At 38.4% G+C, this 16,969-nt stretch overlaps 1 protein-coding gene across 1 annotated transcript in view; it reads right to left on the reverse strand.

The window, feature by feature from the left end:
* The window catches only part of DARS1 (aspartyl-tRNA synthetase 1), a 70,943-nt gene that overhangs the window by 21,638 nt on the left and 32,336 nt on the right, over positions 1 to 16,969 (reverse strand). The window contains exons 5-7 of the mRNA XM_081318971.1: positions 15,471 to 15,573; positions 13,767 to 13,847; positions 11,830 to 11,889 (exon numbers count right to left, since the gene is read on the reverse strand). Coding sequence (XP_081175097.1) covers positions 11,830 to 11,889; positions 13,767 to 13,847; positions 15,471 to 15,573 — 244 coding nt within the window. The remainder of the gene's footprint in view (positions 1 to 11,829; positions 11,890 to 13,766; positions 13,848 to 15,470; positions 15,574 to 16,969) is intronic.

Below are 16,969 nucleotides of genomic sequence, written 5' to 3' on the forward strand. Positions count from 1 at the left end.
CAAACGCAGCCAGCCCCTGCGTTTGGAAGCGCTCCATAGGTGCCGAAACATTTTTTTATCCCAACAGAGATCTGGCAGAAGGCTTCGTTTCTCAAGCGCCCATTCCAGGAATACAGAGCTTGCAGTCTCTGCCAGATCTACGCCAGATTCCTTCACTAACCTCCTTTCCAGCTCTGTTCTCCATGTGCTGGGCAACAAAAGAAGTTTGTGGGACTACAAAAAAATAAAAATAAATCAACCCAACCTTCCAATTTCTCATGAAAAAAAAATCTTGCAAAGTTAGAAGGTCTGATTGAACTTTTTTTAAAAAAAAAACCGGTAGTCCCACAAGCTTCTTTTGTGGCCCTGCCCGCGATGGCGGAGAACGGAGCTGGAAAGGTGGTTAGTGAAAGGAGGCTTTGGGGAAGCATGGGGAGACAGGGAAGGGTCTGCTCTGGCTGCCGCTGCCTCACTCCATCAGTATCAGGGCTTGGAGGCTTGTTTTTGCTGGAAAAAGCCATTTCTCAAGCCCCTTCCTAGCAAAAACAAGCCTCCAGAGCAAGCACGCCTTGCTGTTTGGCTAAGTTTTTGCAGGAAAAAGCCACTAGCGCGCTCCCCTTGGGAGGCTTATTTTCACTAGGAAAGGGGCTTGAGGAATGGTTTTTTCCTGCAAAAACGTAACCAAAGAGCGAGGCGCACTCACTCTGGAGGCTTGTTTTCGCAGGATTGCTCTCTAGAAGAGCGAGGCGTGCTCGCTCCGGAAGGTTTGTTTTTGCCAGGAAGGGGTTTGAGAAATGGCTTTTTCCAGCGAAAACGGAGCCAAGAGCGAGCCGCTCTGTTTCTAAGCATGCAGAAGGAGCTTCCAGTGTCCCCAAGGTTCTCCATCCTGGAGAAAATTGTTCCAGCAGTGGCAGAAAGGAGTTGGGGCCGGGAGCAAACACCGCGAGAGTTCAGGCTCCCATTCTCTGCACTTAACGAGCCGTGTGCGTCTTAACGAGCAAGGGAGTGATCTCGTTCGAAGTATGAGATTCACTCTACGAGTTTTCGAGTTACAAGTGGAATGGGCAGGCTCCATTACACTCGTAACTTGAGGACTACCTGTAGTCTTCAAAAGTAGCTCCAATTAAAGCACATTACAGCAATCTGAAGAGGTGGTGAGGTGATAAGAGGGAAGGACTCCAAAAGGTTGCCACCACTAGATCAATCAGAGCTCTCTAGGTCACAGCATCAACTGGCCTCTCAAGCAGGAGCTAGGAATCCAAGAGAATCCCCAGAGCACGAAGCTGCTTTATTGGGGGCTTTGGCACTCATCCAGAATAATTCAGAGCTATATGGAGCAAATAGTTTCTGGGCAGTCATTAACTCTTTTTTTCCTAAGATTCATCCTATGTCTGTTCCACTCCATCCAGTTCCTCTTAGTCTTTAGAGAGTGGGTTAGGCCCTTCACTGTTTCGACTGGAGTTCAACTGTATAACCTGGTGCCATCTGTGTGATGATAACACTCATCAAAATAAAAGATTAAAGCCAGTTCTTAAGCCATTCCATTCAGGAGTGACCAGGAACTCAACTTTTCATTTCTTACCAATACTGACTGGCATTCAAGAATCATTATAACCTAATGCTATAAAGCACCAACCCTTGCAAGTGGCTCAATAGGATATTCAATGGTATCAAGTAGGATCATAACATCAAGAAAGATGTTGACGCCCTAACAAGACTGCAGAAAAGAGCAACAGAGATGATAAGGGGTTTAGGAGCTAAACCATATGATGAATGATTGAGGGCACTAGATGTGTCTAGTCCAGTGGTGGCAAACCTATGGCATGTGTGCCAGAGGTGGCACTCAGAGCCCTCTCTGTGGGCATGCACACCATTGTCCCAGCCCCGCCTCCCTCTGTGGACCCCTCCTCACCAGCAGCCCTCTTGGAGAATTGCCCTCGAGTGCGGCCCGTGCAGAGCAGCACTGCCAAGGACATGGCAGCCAGGCAGCGGGGACAAGACTCCGCCCTCATGCCCCATTGTGCTCAGATGATGATGCAGGGCACAGGTGGAGGGTGTGGCCACCATGGGCGATCTGCTGTGGCGGGCCATGGAGGCGGTGGGTGGCCCTCCGAGTAGGGTGGTGGCGAAGAGGAATGGTTTTTGGGCACTCGGTCTCTAAAAGGTTCACCATCACTGGTCTAGTCTAACAAAGAGAAGACTAAGGGTGATATGATAGAAGTCTTCCAGTAACTGAAGGACTTTCACAAGGAAGAAGGAGTCAACTTATTCTCCAAAGCACATGAAGGTAAGACAAGAAGCAATGAGTGGAAGCTCATTAGAGAGAGATCCAACCTAGAATTAGGTTGGGTAAGAACAGTGAGAACAATTAACAATTAACTGGTGGAATGGTTTGCCTTAAGAAGTTGTGGGTGCTCCAACACTGGAGATTTTTAAAGAAAGATTGCACAGCTATTTGTCTGGAATGGTATAGGATCTCCTGCCGTGAGCAAGGGTTGGATTAGAAGACCTCCAAGGTCTCTTCTAACCCTATTATTCTATATTCTAAATTCTAATGAGATGTAACAAGACCAGAATTGTGGTAGTCTATCCAAATCTTGCTAATTGCAATTTCTTTTTCATGCCTAGGGATCCAGATAATTCACTTCATCCAGGATTTTCTGCAGCTGATGTCTCTTTACCTTTCCCAAGAGAGGAAATTTGAGTTTTACCATCTCTCAAATCCAGTCACATGTCTTTTCCTTGGTTGCTCAAATGAACTAGGAAGGGCAGGAGCCAGTCTACAACTAACTGAATTCATACTGTAGGATATCTTTCATGTCCATTCCTTTAAGACTCCACAAGATGCTACCTTTCATTTCACTGGATTTGTGCATGTGACATCTAACTCTGAATGAATTTGAGCAATCAGAATGGAATTACACTATTACATGGTAAATATAAATAGTCGATAGAGTATTATCAATGTTAGACTGTAAATATTAAGATGCATTGCTTGGGTTATTTTATTGCTTTGAAATAAATTGGTATTAAGGTGCTTATTATAATGTATTGAAAAGTATTATTTTGTATTACTATTCCACTGTTCAGATGCTATGAACACAATTATTGAAAAGAAATGACATAGATAATGGTAATATAAAAGAGTTGATTGTCTGTGGCTCAATAGTTTCTCTGAAACAGCCTCATTATATTTGTTCTAAATATAGAAACAGGCACGTATTGTTTCTCTATTTTGCTCAATAGCAAAGGACTAAATACGTTGCTTGGATTTTGAGGTCATCATAACAGCATGAATATATTGAGTAACTTGACAAATAAATTATGATTGACTTATGATTGGTATGCCAAGATACTTGCACCATAGTTTTATAATAAAAATAATCCCTCCCAAACATATCACTTATTCCTTTCCAAGACCTAAAATTAAAATATTTCTCAAGCATTTAAGACAGTGAGTTTTATAAAGTGGAGAAAATCTTACCCAAGACATAGAGACATAAGCAAAGAATATGAGGTTTCTACTCTGAAACACAGCAACCCTAAGAGCAGATGGACTACTCCAGAGTTATTTATAGTCTGCCTCTCTCAAAACAGCAGAATAAAAAAAAAATCCTGGAATAATCTTCCCTATTATAATTAGAGCATTGACAGCATATCAGACTGCAGCACTGTAGCTCTCATATCTCAGTGGCAGTGATAGTTCTTGTAATGTATGATGATCTGAATAGTTCACAGGATACGTTTTATGCAAGTCCAATACAGATTAACTAGAAGTCTTTCCATCTATCATGGCACAATATAGGAAGGAGGAAAAAACGCTTGAATTCTCTGGACATAGCAAGCCACATTTAAGCCATGGTTTGTTAAACACTTTAACAGTATATTTATATCAAATTATATTTAAAGAGCTGGAATCTATTACTCCAAAAAGCAACATTAATATTTCTAACTTGGCTAGACTAGAGAACTATAGGCAAATTCCCATTCTAACACTCCGCTCTCATCTCCAAACTTGTATTGCTCTCTTGTGCAATTAACTAATGCTTAATTGGAAAAGTGTTAAAAGTGTTAAATTAATGGAATGCAGTGTGAAAGAGAGAAAACTTTTATTGGTGGATCTTCCATTTCTTTGTAACATATATAGTAAGATACTGAACTAAAAAGTGTGCTAAAGAACATGTGAAATGCATTCCTGAAGCTTAAGTTTCAAAAACAAGCCTTAGATAATTGTGAAATTCCTTGCCTCACTGCCTCTCATAAAACGTGAATATTGCTTTTGGAAAGCTAGAGGCAATATTTTATCTTTCAAGTATATCTCTGGTGTTCACATATGCATAATTCTATGTTGGTACAATACTTTGCTTAAATTTAAGGAAAATGTTGCAGCCTTCTTGTACAATTTGAAAGCTGGCATATTCACAAGGGCCCAATTAGTAAAATGGTAATTTCTTTTGGGCAGCAAATGAAGTGTCTCCATACAGAAAATCAATGTAAAACCTTTAGCTCATGGAAATGCTTCCCCCATCTCCCAGCCTCCAATATACGAGGGCAATTCAACCTCCATTTGGTTATCAATGACACTCGTAGATACAGAAGTTTTATTATGCACGTTAGAAAAATCCAACGTTACATTACTTATCATCATAATTGCCATTCAAATTGAGGCACCTGTCATAACGTTTTACAAGGTTTGAAATTCCTTAGTAGTAGTCGTTCACCGCCAAATCTGGGCTATGGGGAGGGTTGATCATAGAACATCTGCTTAAAAAGTTCTTGGGTGATCATAGAACATCTGCTTAAAAAGTTCTTGGGTGCATCTAGCAGTGTGCAGGTGTGCATTATCATGAACCAACACACCAGAAGTCAGAATGCCCCGACACTTGCTATGGATGGATTGTCTTGAGTTTTTGTAATGTTTTACAGTTGATTTCTGAAGTGATGGTCGAACCACGCTCTATGAACTTCACTTGCAGTACTCCTTGGGCATCTTCACATTTGGTGGGATTTTCTATGGCACCACTTCCGGTGTACTGTTGGTTCATGATAATGCTCACCTGCACACCACTAGACGCACCCAAGAATTTTTGAAGCAATTCTATTGGGATGTTTTTGATCACACAGCCCAGATTTGGCGCCCAGCAACTACTATTAAGAAATTTCAAACCTTGTAAGACATTATGACAAGTGCCTCAATTTGAGTGGCGATTATGTCATACAGTAATGTAATGTTGTAGTTTTCTAATGTGCATAATAAAAGTTCTGTATCTGTGAGTGTCTGTCATTGATAACCAAATGGAGGTTTATTTCCAAATTGCCCTCGTATGTATGTGGTCTGGTACTTCTCTTTCTCATCTCCCCATCCCCACCCCCCACCATCATTGTCTTTGCAATGAGCTATTTTGTTTGGTGGCCCTTCTCCCAATATCTGAGCCATAGGCACGGTTCGTGTCACCATTTCCAGTGTTATAGATCAGGGCTTTTCAACCAGTGGTACGGGTACCACCTGTGGTACATTGGCACCTGGCAGGTGGTATGCGACCATCCAAAAAAAGTGGTAGTGGGGGAGGGGAATGAGCTGAACTGGTAGCAGCACTGCATAAGCCTGAGCGAGAGATGGCTGGAGCTGCAGGGCTGTCAGGCCTCAGCGGAAGCGCCAGGACCAGCTCCAGGCTCCAGCTGGAGCTCAGCGCTGATCCCGGTGCTGAGCCCAGAAGAAGCGCCAATCAGCTGGAATGTTGCAGCATCTCCAGGGTCTTGTGATTTACATTCAGATGCTTGGAAACTGATTCATATTTATGATGGTCACAGTGTCCCAGGGTCATGTGAAGTGACCAAAACCTGCTGCAACCACCCAGCAGAGGGGGGGAATAAAAACCAAATACCACCACCCCCGCTACCAATCCTCAACAGAAATGCTCACAACAATGGAAACCTCGGACAGAAGGAAGAGTGCCGCCAGGTGTCTTGCTCGGCTGTGGCTTGGGGGGCACTTTTTTCAGTGCCATTGTAACTTCGAACAGTCACTAAGCGAACTGTTGTAAGTCGAGGACTACCTTTACTTCATCACTTTTTTCCTTTTTTGGTCATCAAAATTTTGACACCTTGCTAGGTGACTAGTGGTACTCAGATGTTGCCTTATCCTAAAAGTGGTACAATGGGTGAAAAGGTTGAAAAGCCCTGCTATAGATCTAGCTGCAAAACTGTAGGCAATTCACAAAGATGCCTATTGTAATTGCTGCTACTCTAAATAGATCTACTGATGCCTTCACTTAAGTACTTGGCTTTTACTGGTACTTTTAGAATGAGAATATCTGTCAATATCCCTGAAACTCTGATGATGATAATGGAGAAGAGACCTGCAGCTATGATTCCTAGTGTGGACACTAGCCTTGGAAAGTGTCTGAGGATACGTTTACATAATATCTTTCTCTAGCCTGGGATTCAGTGGTTCCTACCTCATCAACTTTAGTCTGTTGGAATATGTCTTTTGTTTAATCCATATGCCACCCATATGAAAAATTAATTTAAGCAATCAATATGAAAACAGATGAAGTAATGAAATTGAAGAGTTTTCAGTATGTAGAGAGTGTTTTTCCCAAAAGGAGGCCTTCCCCTCAATGCTGAGTTATTAATTCAAAACATAACTGAAAAACAGAGAAAGGCAATTGTTCTAACACTGAATTCACACTGCTGAAACCAGCAATCCAAACTTAACTCAGAAACAAATTTTATACCATATATCTATACCACCCTCAGAAAGATAACCATCACTAGGGACTGGGCTATATCAGGCTAAAAGGTTAACATGCTGCAACAAGAAAATATGGCATAACAACATACAAATAACTCTAGTATCACTTTAATTTTTATTCATTTACTCTCATTTTTTCTATATGTAGGAAAGAACCATTTAATCCTGCGTGAAATGGGCATTGGCTATATATTTTCAGCACATACCATAGTTGCACAGGCTAAAAATATTTAAAAGATAAATTTAATTCTCATGAGGTTGTTTCCATACATACATACATACATACATCCTACCCCATAAGTGTGAATAAAATTATCAGTGGGGATTCTGGAAAAGAAAGAAAAGGCAAAACAGTATCCACTTCAGTTGTGGTGCATGTATACTTAATATGTTAATAGTGCTAAACAACTTCATTAATGCCATCTGATCTAACCCAGATCCAAACCAATGACTTTCAATCTTGAGTTCACAGTCAATGATGGGGTCTACGACAGACACTGGTATAATCACCTATACGAAGGAGCAGGCAAGTTAAAAGGTTTGATAGAAAAATAAAATAAAATAAAATAAAATAAAAATAATTTGAGACAATTGTCCAAATCCCACAACATCTTAATTTCATAAGATTTGGACATTCTCATTTAAAATCTTATGAGATTATTTTGAATTATTACTTAAACTTGAAATTCTGCAGAACTGTAAAATTCATTCGCGCCATAATGTTTGCAGGCACTGTGTTTCTGACCCTTGGTTTATGTAATACTTTGCAAAAACTTTCCATGATGTTTTAATAACTTACATAACAAAACAACAAAACCCCAAAAGTTCATGTCTGCTGACTTAAGGTTTATGCAATCTGTTCTACATAGACTGGAGAATGTCAACAAAGTTACTGAATTTTCCATGAGTCTCATTTGCCTTATAAGTGAGTTGTTCTATGGGTTAAAACAATTTTAGTCAGTTTTTTTTAAGAAATCATTTTTGACCTGGTTAGTTTATTGGTTTAATTAAACCAGTTTAATTAAAATAACAGTTATTAATAAAATTCAATCCAGGTTTTGTAAAACCTGAACTCTGCTAGAAAAATATAGAGGAAATACTTGACATATAACTTGAGGTCTCTGACAGTTCTTCACCATGTCATACATTTGTGACTAGAATAATTTCTATATAACAGTTGAATTATTTTTATTCACCTTTTATTTTAAAACCTGTAAAAGATATGGAAATACATTCCCATTCACAGATTAAATAATACTTGTATCTATTTGCGTAAATAAACATAGAGTCACTTTGCAGAGTGAGGGTTTGGTGGCATATACATTTAATAAATAAATAAAAATGTCAAGTATATGAAAAATCTACCCTTTTCCAGACTACAATATAGTTTTAGCTCTATGAAGGTTACATGAGTACGTTTTATAACGAGGCTTTCCTACTGCTGTATTACCTCTCCAGCAAAAACATTTGTGTCTTCCTGTATCTGCATGTATGATGATCTGTATGTATTAAGATACTCTAAATTGGAATTATGAGCTATGGTTTTGTGGTAGAATACATTATAGTTAAACTGCTGAGCAGGAACAAAGATTTCTGGTTTTGATTGATCACATTTGAGTTTTCTCCTGCTTTCAGCATGAAGATGCTATAGCTAAGGGGTCAGAAACTATTCTACAAATTTTACACATCTTAATGCTTTTGTTCTGAAATCTCACAATCGGAGGAATACTAATTTCTAATGCATAATTTCAGGCATTTTTAACAATTATTTTTATTTAAGGAAGTTCTAAGGATATTATACAGGAGAAGAAAGCAATGGCAAATTGTATTCATATTGCAGCTAAAAAAATAACATGGACATCTTTTCATGAAGACACCTGTAAGTTGATGTGAAGATGACTTTATCATACTTTTTAACTGTATACTGCGAGCTACCAGTTATTTTTATTCAGGAAATGTTTCATTCTCTTGGGAAAATTTTATACCTCATGATTTTAAATGTTTTCCATTCCATTGCATTTTAACATTGTAATTTTAGAATATATTTATTTATTAATTTATATTCCACCCATCTCACTGTCCTGAGTGACTCTGGGTAACTTACAATAATACAAACACACAAGTATAAATATATTAAAATTAAGATTACTGCAAATTTAATAGTAAGCTACCTCAATTAATGAGTATATTAAGAATGTGACACAAAACCCCTCATGTAAATAAAGGAATGCCTACCTCTTTGGATGTTTGTTGAACAAATAAACAAAAACTACAATAATTGTCAATGTCCTTTGAGATAGATTTAATTCTTAGATGAAGAATGCAATGAGTAGGTTATAAATATTAATTTTTAATTGAAAATGTAACCTAATAATTGTGAGATTATAGTTATTCAAATACATCAAAATATCCTATGATTGACATACAACTTACACATAATATTTAATTCAATTAAAAAACAGGTTTGCATATAGCTGAAGAAGTCTGGTAATGAATCATATTTCTCTTTTGTACAATTTACATAATGCAGCTTTCGGACACCTATTCTTCATGCACATATATTTATGAGTGCTTTCAGTTAAAGATACAATTTTCTTTATATATTCAACCTTGAAGTTACTCTACATAAATTTTCTATTTCACTGTCCCCAAGGCTACTGCTAAGCTTGTAAGCCGCCCTGAGTCTTCGGAGAAGGGTGCGATATAAATGGAATTAAAATAAATAATAAATAAATAAAAATGTAGAGCATCAGAAACAGCTACCGTATTTTCCGGCGTATAAGATGACTGGGCATATAAGACAACCCCCTACTTTTCCTGTTAAATTACTGTATTTTTCGGACCATAAGACACACCTGACCATAAGACGCACCCAGTTTTTAGAGCAGGAAAACAAGAAAAAAAATATTCTGAACCAAATAGTACCGGTATACTAAAACAGGGCTTTTCAACCTTTTCATCCATTGTACCACTTTTAGGACAAGGCAATGTCCGAGTACCACCAGTCGCCCAGCAAGGTGTCAAAACCTTGAGCCCCCCCAAAAAGGAAAAAAATGATAAAGTACAGGTAGTCCTCGGCTTACAATGATTCACTTAGTGACCGTTCAAAGTTACGACAGCACTGAAAAAAGTGACTTATGACCATTGCAGCATCCCAGGGTCATGTGATTTACATTCGGATGCTTGGCAATCGATTCATATTTATGATGGTCACATTGTTCCAGGGTCATGTGATCGCTTTTTGCAACCTTCTGACAAACAAAGTTAGTGGGGAAACCAGATTCACTTAACAATCATGTTACTAATTTAATTTCTCTCTCTCCTTCTCTTTTTCTCCCTCTCCCCCTCCCTCTTTCTTTCTCTCTCCTCTCTCTCCTTCTTTCTCTCCCTCTCCCTCTCCCTATTTTTCTCTTTCCCTCTATTTCTCCCTCTTTCTCCCTCCCTCTATTTCCCTCCCTCTTTTTCTCCTTGTCTCTCTCTCCCTTTCTCTCCCTCTCTATTTTTCTCTTTCCCTCTATTTCTCCCTCTTTCTCTCCCTCTATTTCCCTCCCTCTTTCTTTCTCGTCTCTCTCTCCCTCTCTCGCTCTCCCTTTCCCTCTGCCTCTATTTCCCTCCCTTTCTTTCTCCTTCTCTCTCCCTCTTTCTCTCCCTATTTTTCTCTTTCCCTTATTTCTCCCTTTCTCTCTCTTCCTCTATTTCCCTCCCTCTTTTTCTCGTCTCTCTCTCCCTTTCTTTCTCTCCCTCTCTTTCCCTCTCCCTCTTTCTGTCTCCCTCTATTTCTCTCCATTTCTTTCTCCTTCTCTCTCTCCCTTTCTCTCCCTCCCTATTTCTTTCTCCTTCTCTCTCTCCCTCTTTTTCTCTCTCTATTTCTCTCTGTCCCTCCCTCTCCCATTGTCCCTTCTTTCCTTCCTTCCTTTCTTTCTTCCTTCCCTCCCTTTGTCCTTCCCTCTCCACGTTAGAGCAGTACCTGTGGAGGCGGCCCTGCGGCCCGACTTTCTCTTGCAGAAAGCAAGCTGAAACGGAGCAAGGGAGATTGCTAGGAACGCAAATCGGCCGATCTCACGCTCCTGCAATCTCCCTCACTTGGTTTCAGCTTCCCTTGCTACAAGAGAAAGCAGGCTGAAACGAGGGAAATTGCAGCAGCGCGAGATCAGCTGATTCGCATTCCTGGCAATCTCCCTCACTCCGTTTCAGCCTGCTTTCTCTTGTAGCAAGGGAAGCTGAAACCGAGCGAGGGAGATTGCAGGAGTGTGAGATCGGCGTTTCTCAGCACGTGCCGATTCGTGCTCCTGGCAATCTCCCTTGCTTTCCACTTGCGGAGGTTGGGGCTGGCCATACAGATCAGCTTCGGACCATAAGATGCACCCTCGTTTTCCCCCCACACTTTTGGGGGAAAAAAGTGCGTCTTATGGTCCAAAAATACGGGTATAGGGTTTGGGCTATACTCGCCGTATAAGACTACTGTATTTTCCGGCGTATAAGACGACTGGGCGTATAAGACGACCCCCGACTTTTGAGAAGATTTTAATGGGTTAAAAAGTCATCTTATACGCTGGAAAATGCGGTAAATAAAATTGGATACCTCTATTAAGATAACTAAATGGTACATGGTATCCAGAAAAAGAATTAACAAATTATGCCGAAGTCATTAAAGGTTTGATTATTGAAAAGAATATGCTAATTAATTAAGATTAAGTTAATTACATTAATGATGGGAATATCATATAGTTTCAACTAAACTGGAAGAGATGATATGATACCATATCTGGTTAGTTTCAACTGGTCAGCTGAGAAGCTAACCATTTTGAAGGCTCTAGAATAGAAATATTTTAGCAAAATTGTTTCAGGAAAGGGAGATTGGGTAAATTTTGTTCAATTTTTTCAGGTGCCACAGAAATTGTAATTAGGCTAATATAACAGATAAGCTAGTAAAACCTTTTAGTATTTTTGTGCAATCCACACTTTTGATTACAGTTAGGCAAAATGTCTTTATAACAATGTGTTATGCATCCTTTGAAACATACTGTACATTTTTATAATACCGTTCTTGCCAGTTTTTGAACAATTTGATCAGTTCCGAGTCATTGGATTCTTACCCTCAAGTCGATAACTCTATTGTCCAATCTTGTATCCTGGTTCACTGTAGCTCTTCCTTCCTGAATGGGTGCAAAGAAACAAATATTGAAAACCACATTTAGGAAAAAGGGAGAAAGCAAAATATTTTATAGCATAAGAAATGCTGACTGTATTGCATGTTCAGGACATAAATATGACAGAGATTTAGTATCCAAAGACACAGAAACAGGTAGACCTCGTTTAGCAACCATAATTGGGACCAGCAACTTGATTATTAAGCGAACAGCGAAATTACAACTGGACTTTTGATCTTAATTCAGCTTTCCTTCACTGTAGAGACCCTCAAAGGTTGTAAATGCAAGGATTGGTGGTCAAGTTACTTTTTCATCACCATCATACCTGTGAATTGTCACTAAACAAGGACTACTGTACCTAGTAAGTGTCTTAACACACTAAGTGTGCTTGACTTTACAGTATCAAGAAATGTAACCATGTGGTCTATATATTGCATATTGTATAAATGTATTTCAGAATGAGGGCTTCTTGTATTTCAGTTTTGATATTTAAATGTTAAAATCAGAAATGCAATGTGGGGAAAAAAATCAAGTAACAGATGTATGTTGGTTCTATCATCCTAATCGCCAGTCTCAAGTGGAGAATAGAGAGGCTAAGCTTTGAGCAGGCTATAGAATTAGAACATCCAATTAATAATTTCCAAGAGATTTCAATCAGTCAGACATCAAACTTATAAATTCACTAGATTGTATGGCAATTCTGATGGCGCAAACTATTAAAAACAAATTTTAAATAGAGAAAAATAAGCACCAGGCAGAAATAAAAACCGATGCCATCTCAAATAATAGCATTTCCACCAGGGGCTCACCACTGCACTTAACCCAAGGCCTAGGGAACAATCAGGTTTTAAAGGCCCTTTTAAACAGGGACCAAAATCAAACTCTGACAACAAAAACAAAAGATGGCAAACCTGTTAAAGAGCAAAAATATCTCTCCACTAATTAAGATCCACTATAGACCTACAATTTCCAGAAGGCCTTATCGCTGCTCATACTGGCTGGGACAAATGCAAAACATCATCTGAAGGAGCATATTTTCCCCACTCTCATCTTAAAGCATGTGTTGCAAGCTTGGTACATGCAACATCTTGGATTGTGAGCCAATGTAAACACTGAATGTACAAATTACTAACTGACTACAATCTTATGAGATTTTGCAACATTGCAGGTGAAAAAAAAGACTGCACCATATTTCAGCATTCTCATGAAGTTTTGGCCATTTGAAATGTTTTAAAACCAAATAAACCTCACTGTGTCTAAGACCCCACAATGGCCCTTTTGACACTTGTTTCAGAAAAAAAAATTCTTAGCTTTTAAGAAGTCTAAAACTTCTTTTTTCAACCACTGTCCTCTGGACTATATTCAGAACATTTCTTAGGGTTAGTTTTCAATTACTTTAATTTTAAAGAAACTAGTGCTGTCGTTTTTTTAAGCCTGTTCCTGAACACACATACAAGAAAATTCAAACATACATTTTCCCTTAAGATTAATCAAGTCCCCTTTGAAGTGAGATTTCTGTTTAGAAAGGCCATTCTGAACATGTCTGTATCTATAAAAATTTCCTTATTAATCTAGGTCCTGCTCAATTTATAAGGTGACAGTAATTGTGAGAACATTTCCATATTACCAGGAGATAAACATGGAGAACACTCTGTGCACAAAATCTTGGCATACTAGACATTGCTTAAGGCCAGGTCACTATGTGTTATCAAGCAGTAAAAATTATTTCCCATATTTACGAACTAGGAAGCAGATAATCCTGGATGGGCCAACATTCAGGATTCAACATAACAGTATTATTTACGGCAGCTAAAATCTCAAGCCTTTGGCTAATCATTTATTATTTTTAATACAATGTTACTTATTAGAAAACACATTTTCACCTCTTCCCCTTCAACCTCTGGCCGAATGGCATCATCCAGCTGCAAGGGCAATCGCGGTTCAGCCAAACTGATTACATATATCTGAAAGAGACACAATAAAAAAAAATTACACAAATATGAGCTGTCACTGTTGTGACTACTGCCTGTCGATGGCCTTCGGTTAGGCTGAAACAGGAAATAAAGATTTGTCCCATGTTTGGGGCCTAGCAAGGTAATCTAAATAGTTAACAAGCATTTAACACACACACACACACACACACACACACACACACACATATATATGTACAAATAATTAATAAATGCACTGCAGGAACTACAGTGTGCTTTAGAGAGACATGGTTCTGTCAGAAATATGAAGCCAAGCCAATTACTAAAAGACTATGGAGGCCTAAAAAAAAAAGATGCAACATGCATTTGCAGGTAGTCCTTGACTTATGACCAGTCGTTTAGTGACTGAAATTCCGACGGATCTACCTGGGGAGTACCTGTGTCCTATATTCGAAGTTTTGACAGTTAGTCCCTTATAAATTGTGCAGCAAATTCAACTGAAATAGAAATCAAAATATGGCAATGAAGATTTGTTTTCCCCTGTTCTACATTGGTTTCTAACAATAACAAATTCAGTCATCTGTCATTGGAACAAAGTCAGTTCTAAGAATATGTCAAGAGAGAGTAAATGGAGATATCTATCAATCATTTATTGAAGCAGGTTCCTAAATATTTACTCAGATTATGAACTTATTTTTTCTTTTATTTTTTTTCTTGCCCTTTTGTTCCTATGTTTCCCCCAGGAGATTTCTATATTATTTGTATATAAGTTTATGTTTATACTTTACACTTTTAACAGGACAGGACAGGCAAATTATAATTCTGTTCGAGACATCAGCTGCTTCTCTCTCACTCAGCTGCAACAGTATTTATCTGTTTGTTTTTGCTAAAACTGAAACTGATTTTGTAGTTTCAAAACAGTTCAATTCTTTCAGGACCGTTATTTTTTAAGCTATTAAGTTGGGTTAATAATGTCTTTTATTATACAGTTTTTGGATTTTATTTTTAAAAGTGCTATCTTTTTATTAAATAATTCTGTTAGAAATATGAAAACTAACCAAATACAGTAATACAGAATTTTATTATGAGCTGGCGGAGTTGGCATGAAACCAACTTCACCATCCCGAACACAAGTGTTTTGTGCTTGACTACCCCAATCATGTCAGTGATTCTATGAATATGTAAGTCCCACCTAGGCAGCAAATTTGCAGGTGTGCTCACAATTCACCCCCAATATTGCAAAATTCCTAAAAGGTTCCCTATATATTTGCTTTTCACTTCACTGGGAGCCTGGACTTCTCCCATTATTTCTACTGTTACACTTTCTGAAATAGTTTAAAAGACAGCTGGAATTTAAGTGGCTTGTATTAAGGATGCAAATGTTTATATTACATTATATATCTTCTGAACTAGCCATACCTACAGAAAAACAGAGCCTATATATTTTGTTATTGTTAGAAACCAATTTAGAACAGGTGAAAACAAATCTTCATTGCCTTATATTTTGATTTCTATTTCAGTTGAATTTGTTGCACAAATGATGGTGGTGTTTTTTTTTGTTATTTACAAATGTAAACCAAAAGGACAGCAGTTAAGGAGTGGTAACAAGAAACAATGATATCATGGCACATCTTAATTTGCTTATAAAAAAATTACCCTCTGAATGTGTAGTTCAACATCTTGCTGGGTGCAGCTGTCAATTTTATTTGGCACTTTTCTTATTACACCTTCAACGTCAACAATGCTCTCTTTGCTGATGCTGTCAATAAAAACAAAATCAGTAATTGTCTCAAAGATTCATTTCTGTTTGGAACAGTTGTTTAGTTATGAAGACAGCTATAGGTAGCTCCTGACTTACAATCATTTGTTTAACAAAGTTATGACAGCTTCGTAAACAGTGACTTATGATATATCCTCAAAGTTATGATTGTCTCACCGCCCCTGTGGTCACATGATTGCAATTCAGACACTTGGCAACCAGCTCACATTTATTATGGTTGCAGGGTCTTGCAGTCACAATTGTGACCTTCCCATAGTCTGACAAGCCAGAAGTCAACTGACGAAGTTAGATTCACTTAATCTCTGCATGATTCACTTAACAACTGCAATAAAAATAAAAGAGGTCCAGTCGTGTGATAGCTTGCCTAATGACCAACATTTTAGTCTCAGTTCTGGTCATAACTTGAGGACTATCTGCATATAATTTTTAAAAGAATCCACAGACATTTTTAGTGTAAAATAAATTGAGGAGGAATATTTCTGTTAAATTACTTCCTACAATAAATTAGTAACGGGATTGAGTTAAAAATAATGTCTGATTCAAACATTGTATCTTATTTCTGGGAAGCGTTAAAACAGAAATATAATCCTCACCGACTGCAATTGGGAGCAGCAACTCCATCACTAAGTGACACAGACAAAAATAAATAAATAATGAAACGTGACTGTGCCAGACTTATGACAGCAGTTCAGTTGTAGTCATTAAGTGAATCAGTATGGTAGTTAAGCATGTCAACGTGGCCACAACTTGTGACTTCCCTATTGATTTTGGTTATCAGAAGCCAGCTGTAAAGGTCGCAAATTGAGATCATGTGATCAGATTGCTATGACCATCGTAAATGCATGCTGCTTGCCAAATACCTGAATTGTGACATGACTATGGGGTGCTTCCATGGCTGCCAGTTTGAGGACTGATTGTAGGCAGGATTTGGACAATATTGTTTGATCATTCAAATCTCTGGGATCAAGTAAATGTCCAAGGATGTTACTAAGGCATCTCTAAAAATGTGTACAGGTGGTGACTGTTTGAAATTACAATCGCACTGAAAAAAGTGACTTATGACCATTTTTCATACTTATGACCTTTGCAGCACCCCCATGGTGATGTGATCAAAATTCAGATGCTTAGCAACTGACTCACATTTATGACGGTTGCAGTGTCCTGGGGGGGGTCATGCAATCCCCTTTTGCAAAGTGGCAAGCAAAGTCAATGGGGAAGCCAGATTCATTTAAGAATCATGTTACTAATTTAACAACTGTAGTGATTCACTTAACGGTGGCAAGAAAGGTCATAAAATGAGGCAAATTCACTTAAAAATGTCTCAGTAACAAAAATGTTGGGCTCAATCGTGGTCGTAAGTCAAGGACTACCTGTA

Source organism: Vipera berus, assembly GCF_964194415.1.
Source record: "Vipera berus genome assembly, chromosome: 1".
NCBI lineage: Eukaryota > Metazoa > Chordata > Lepidosauria > Squamata > Viperidae > Vipera > Vipera berus.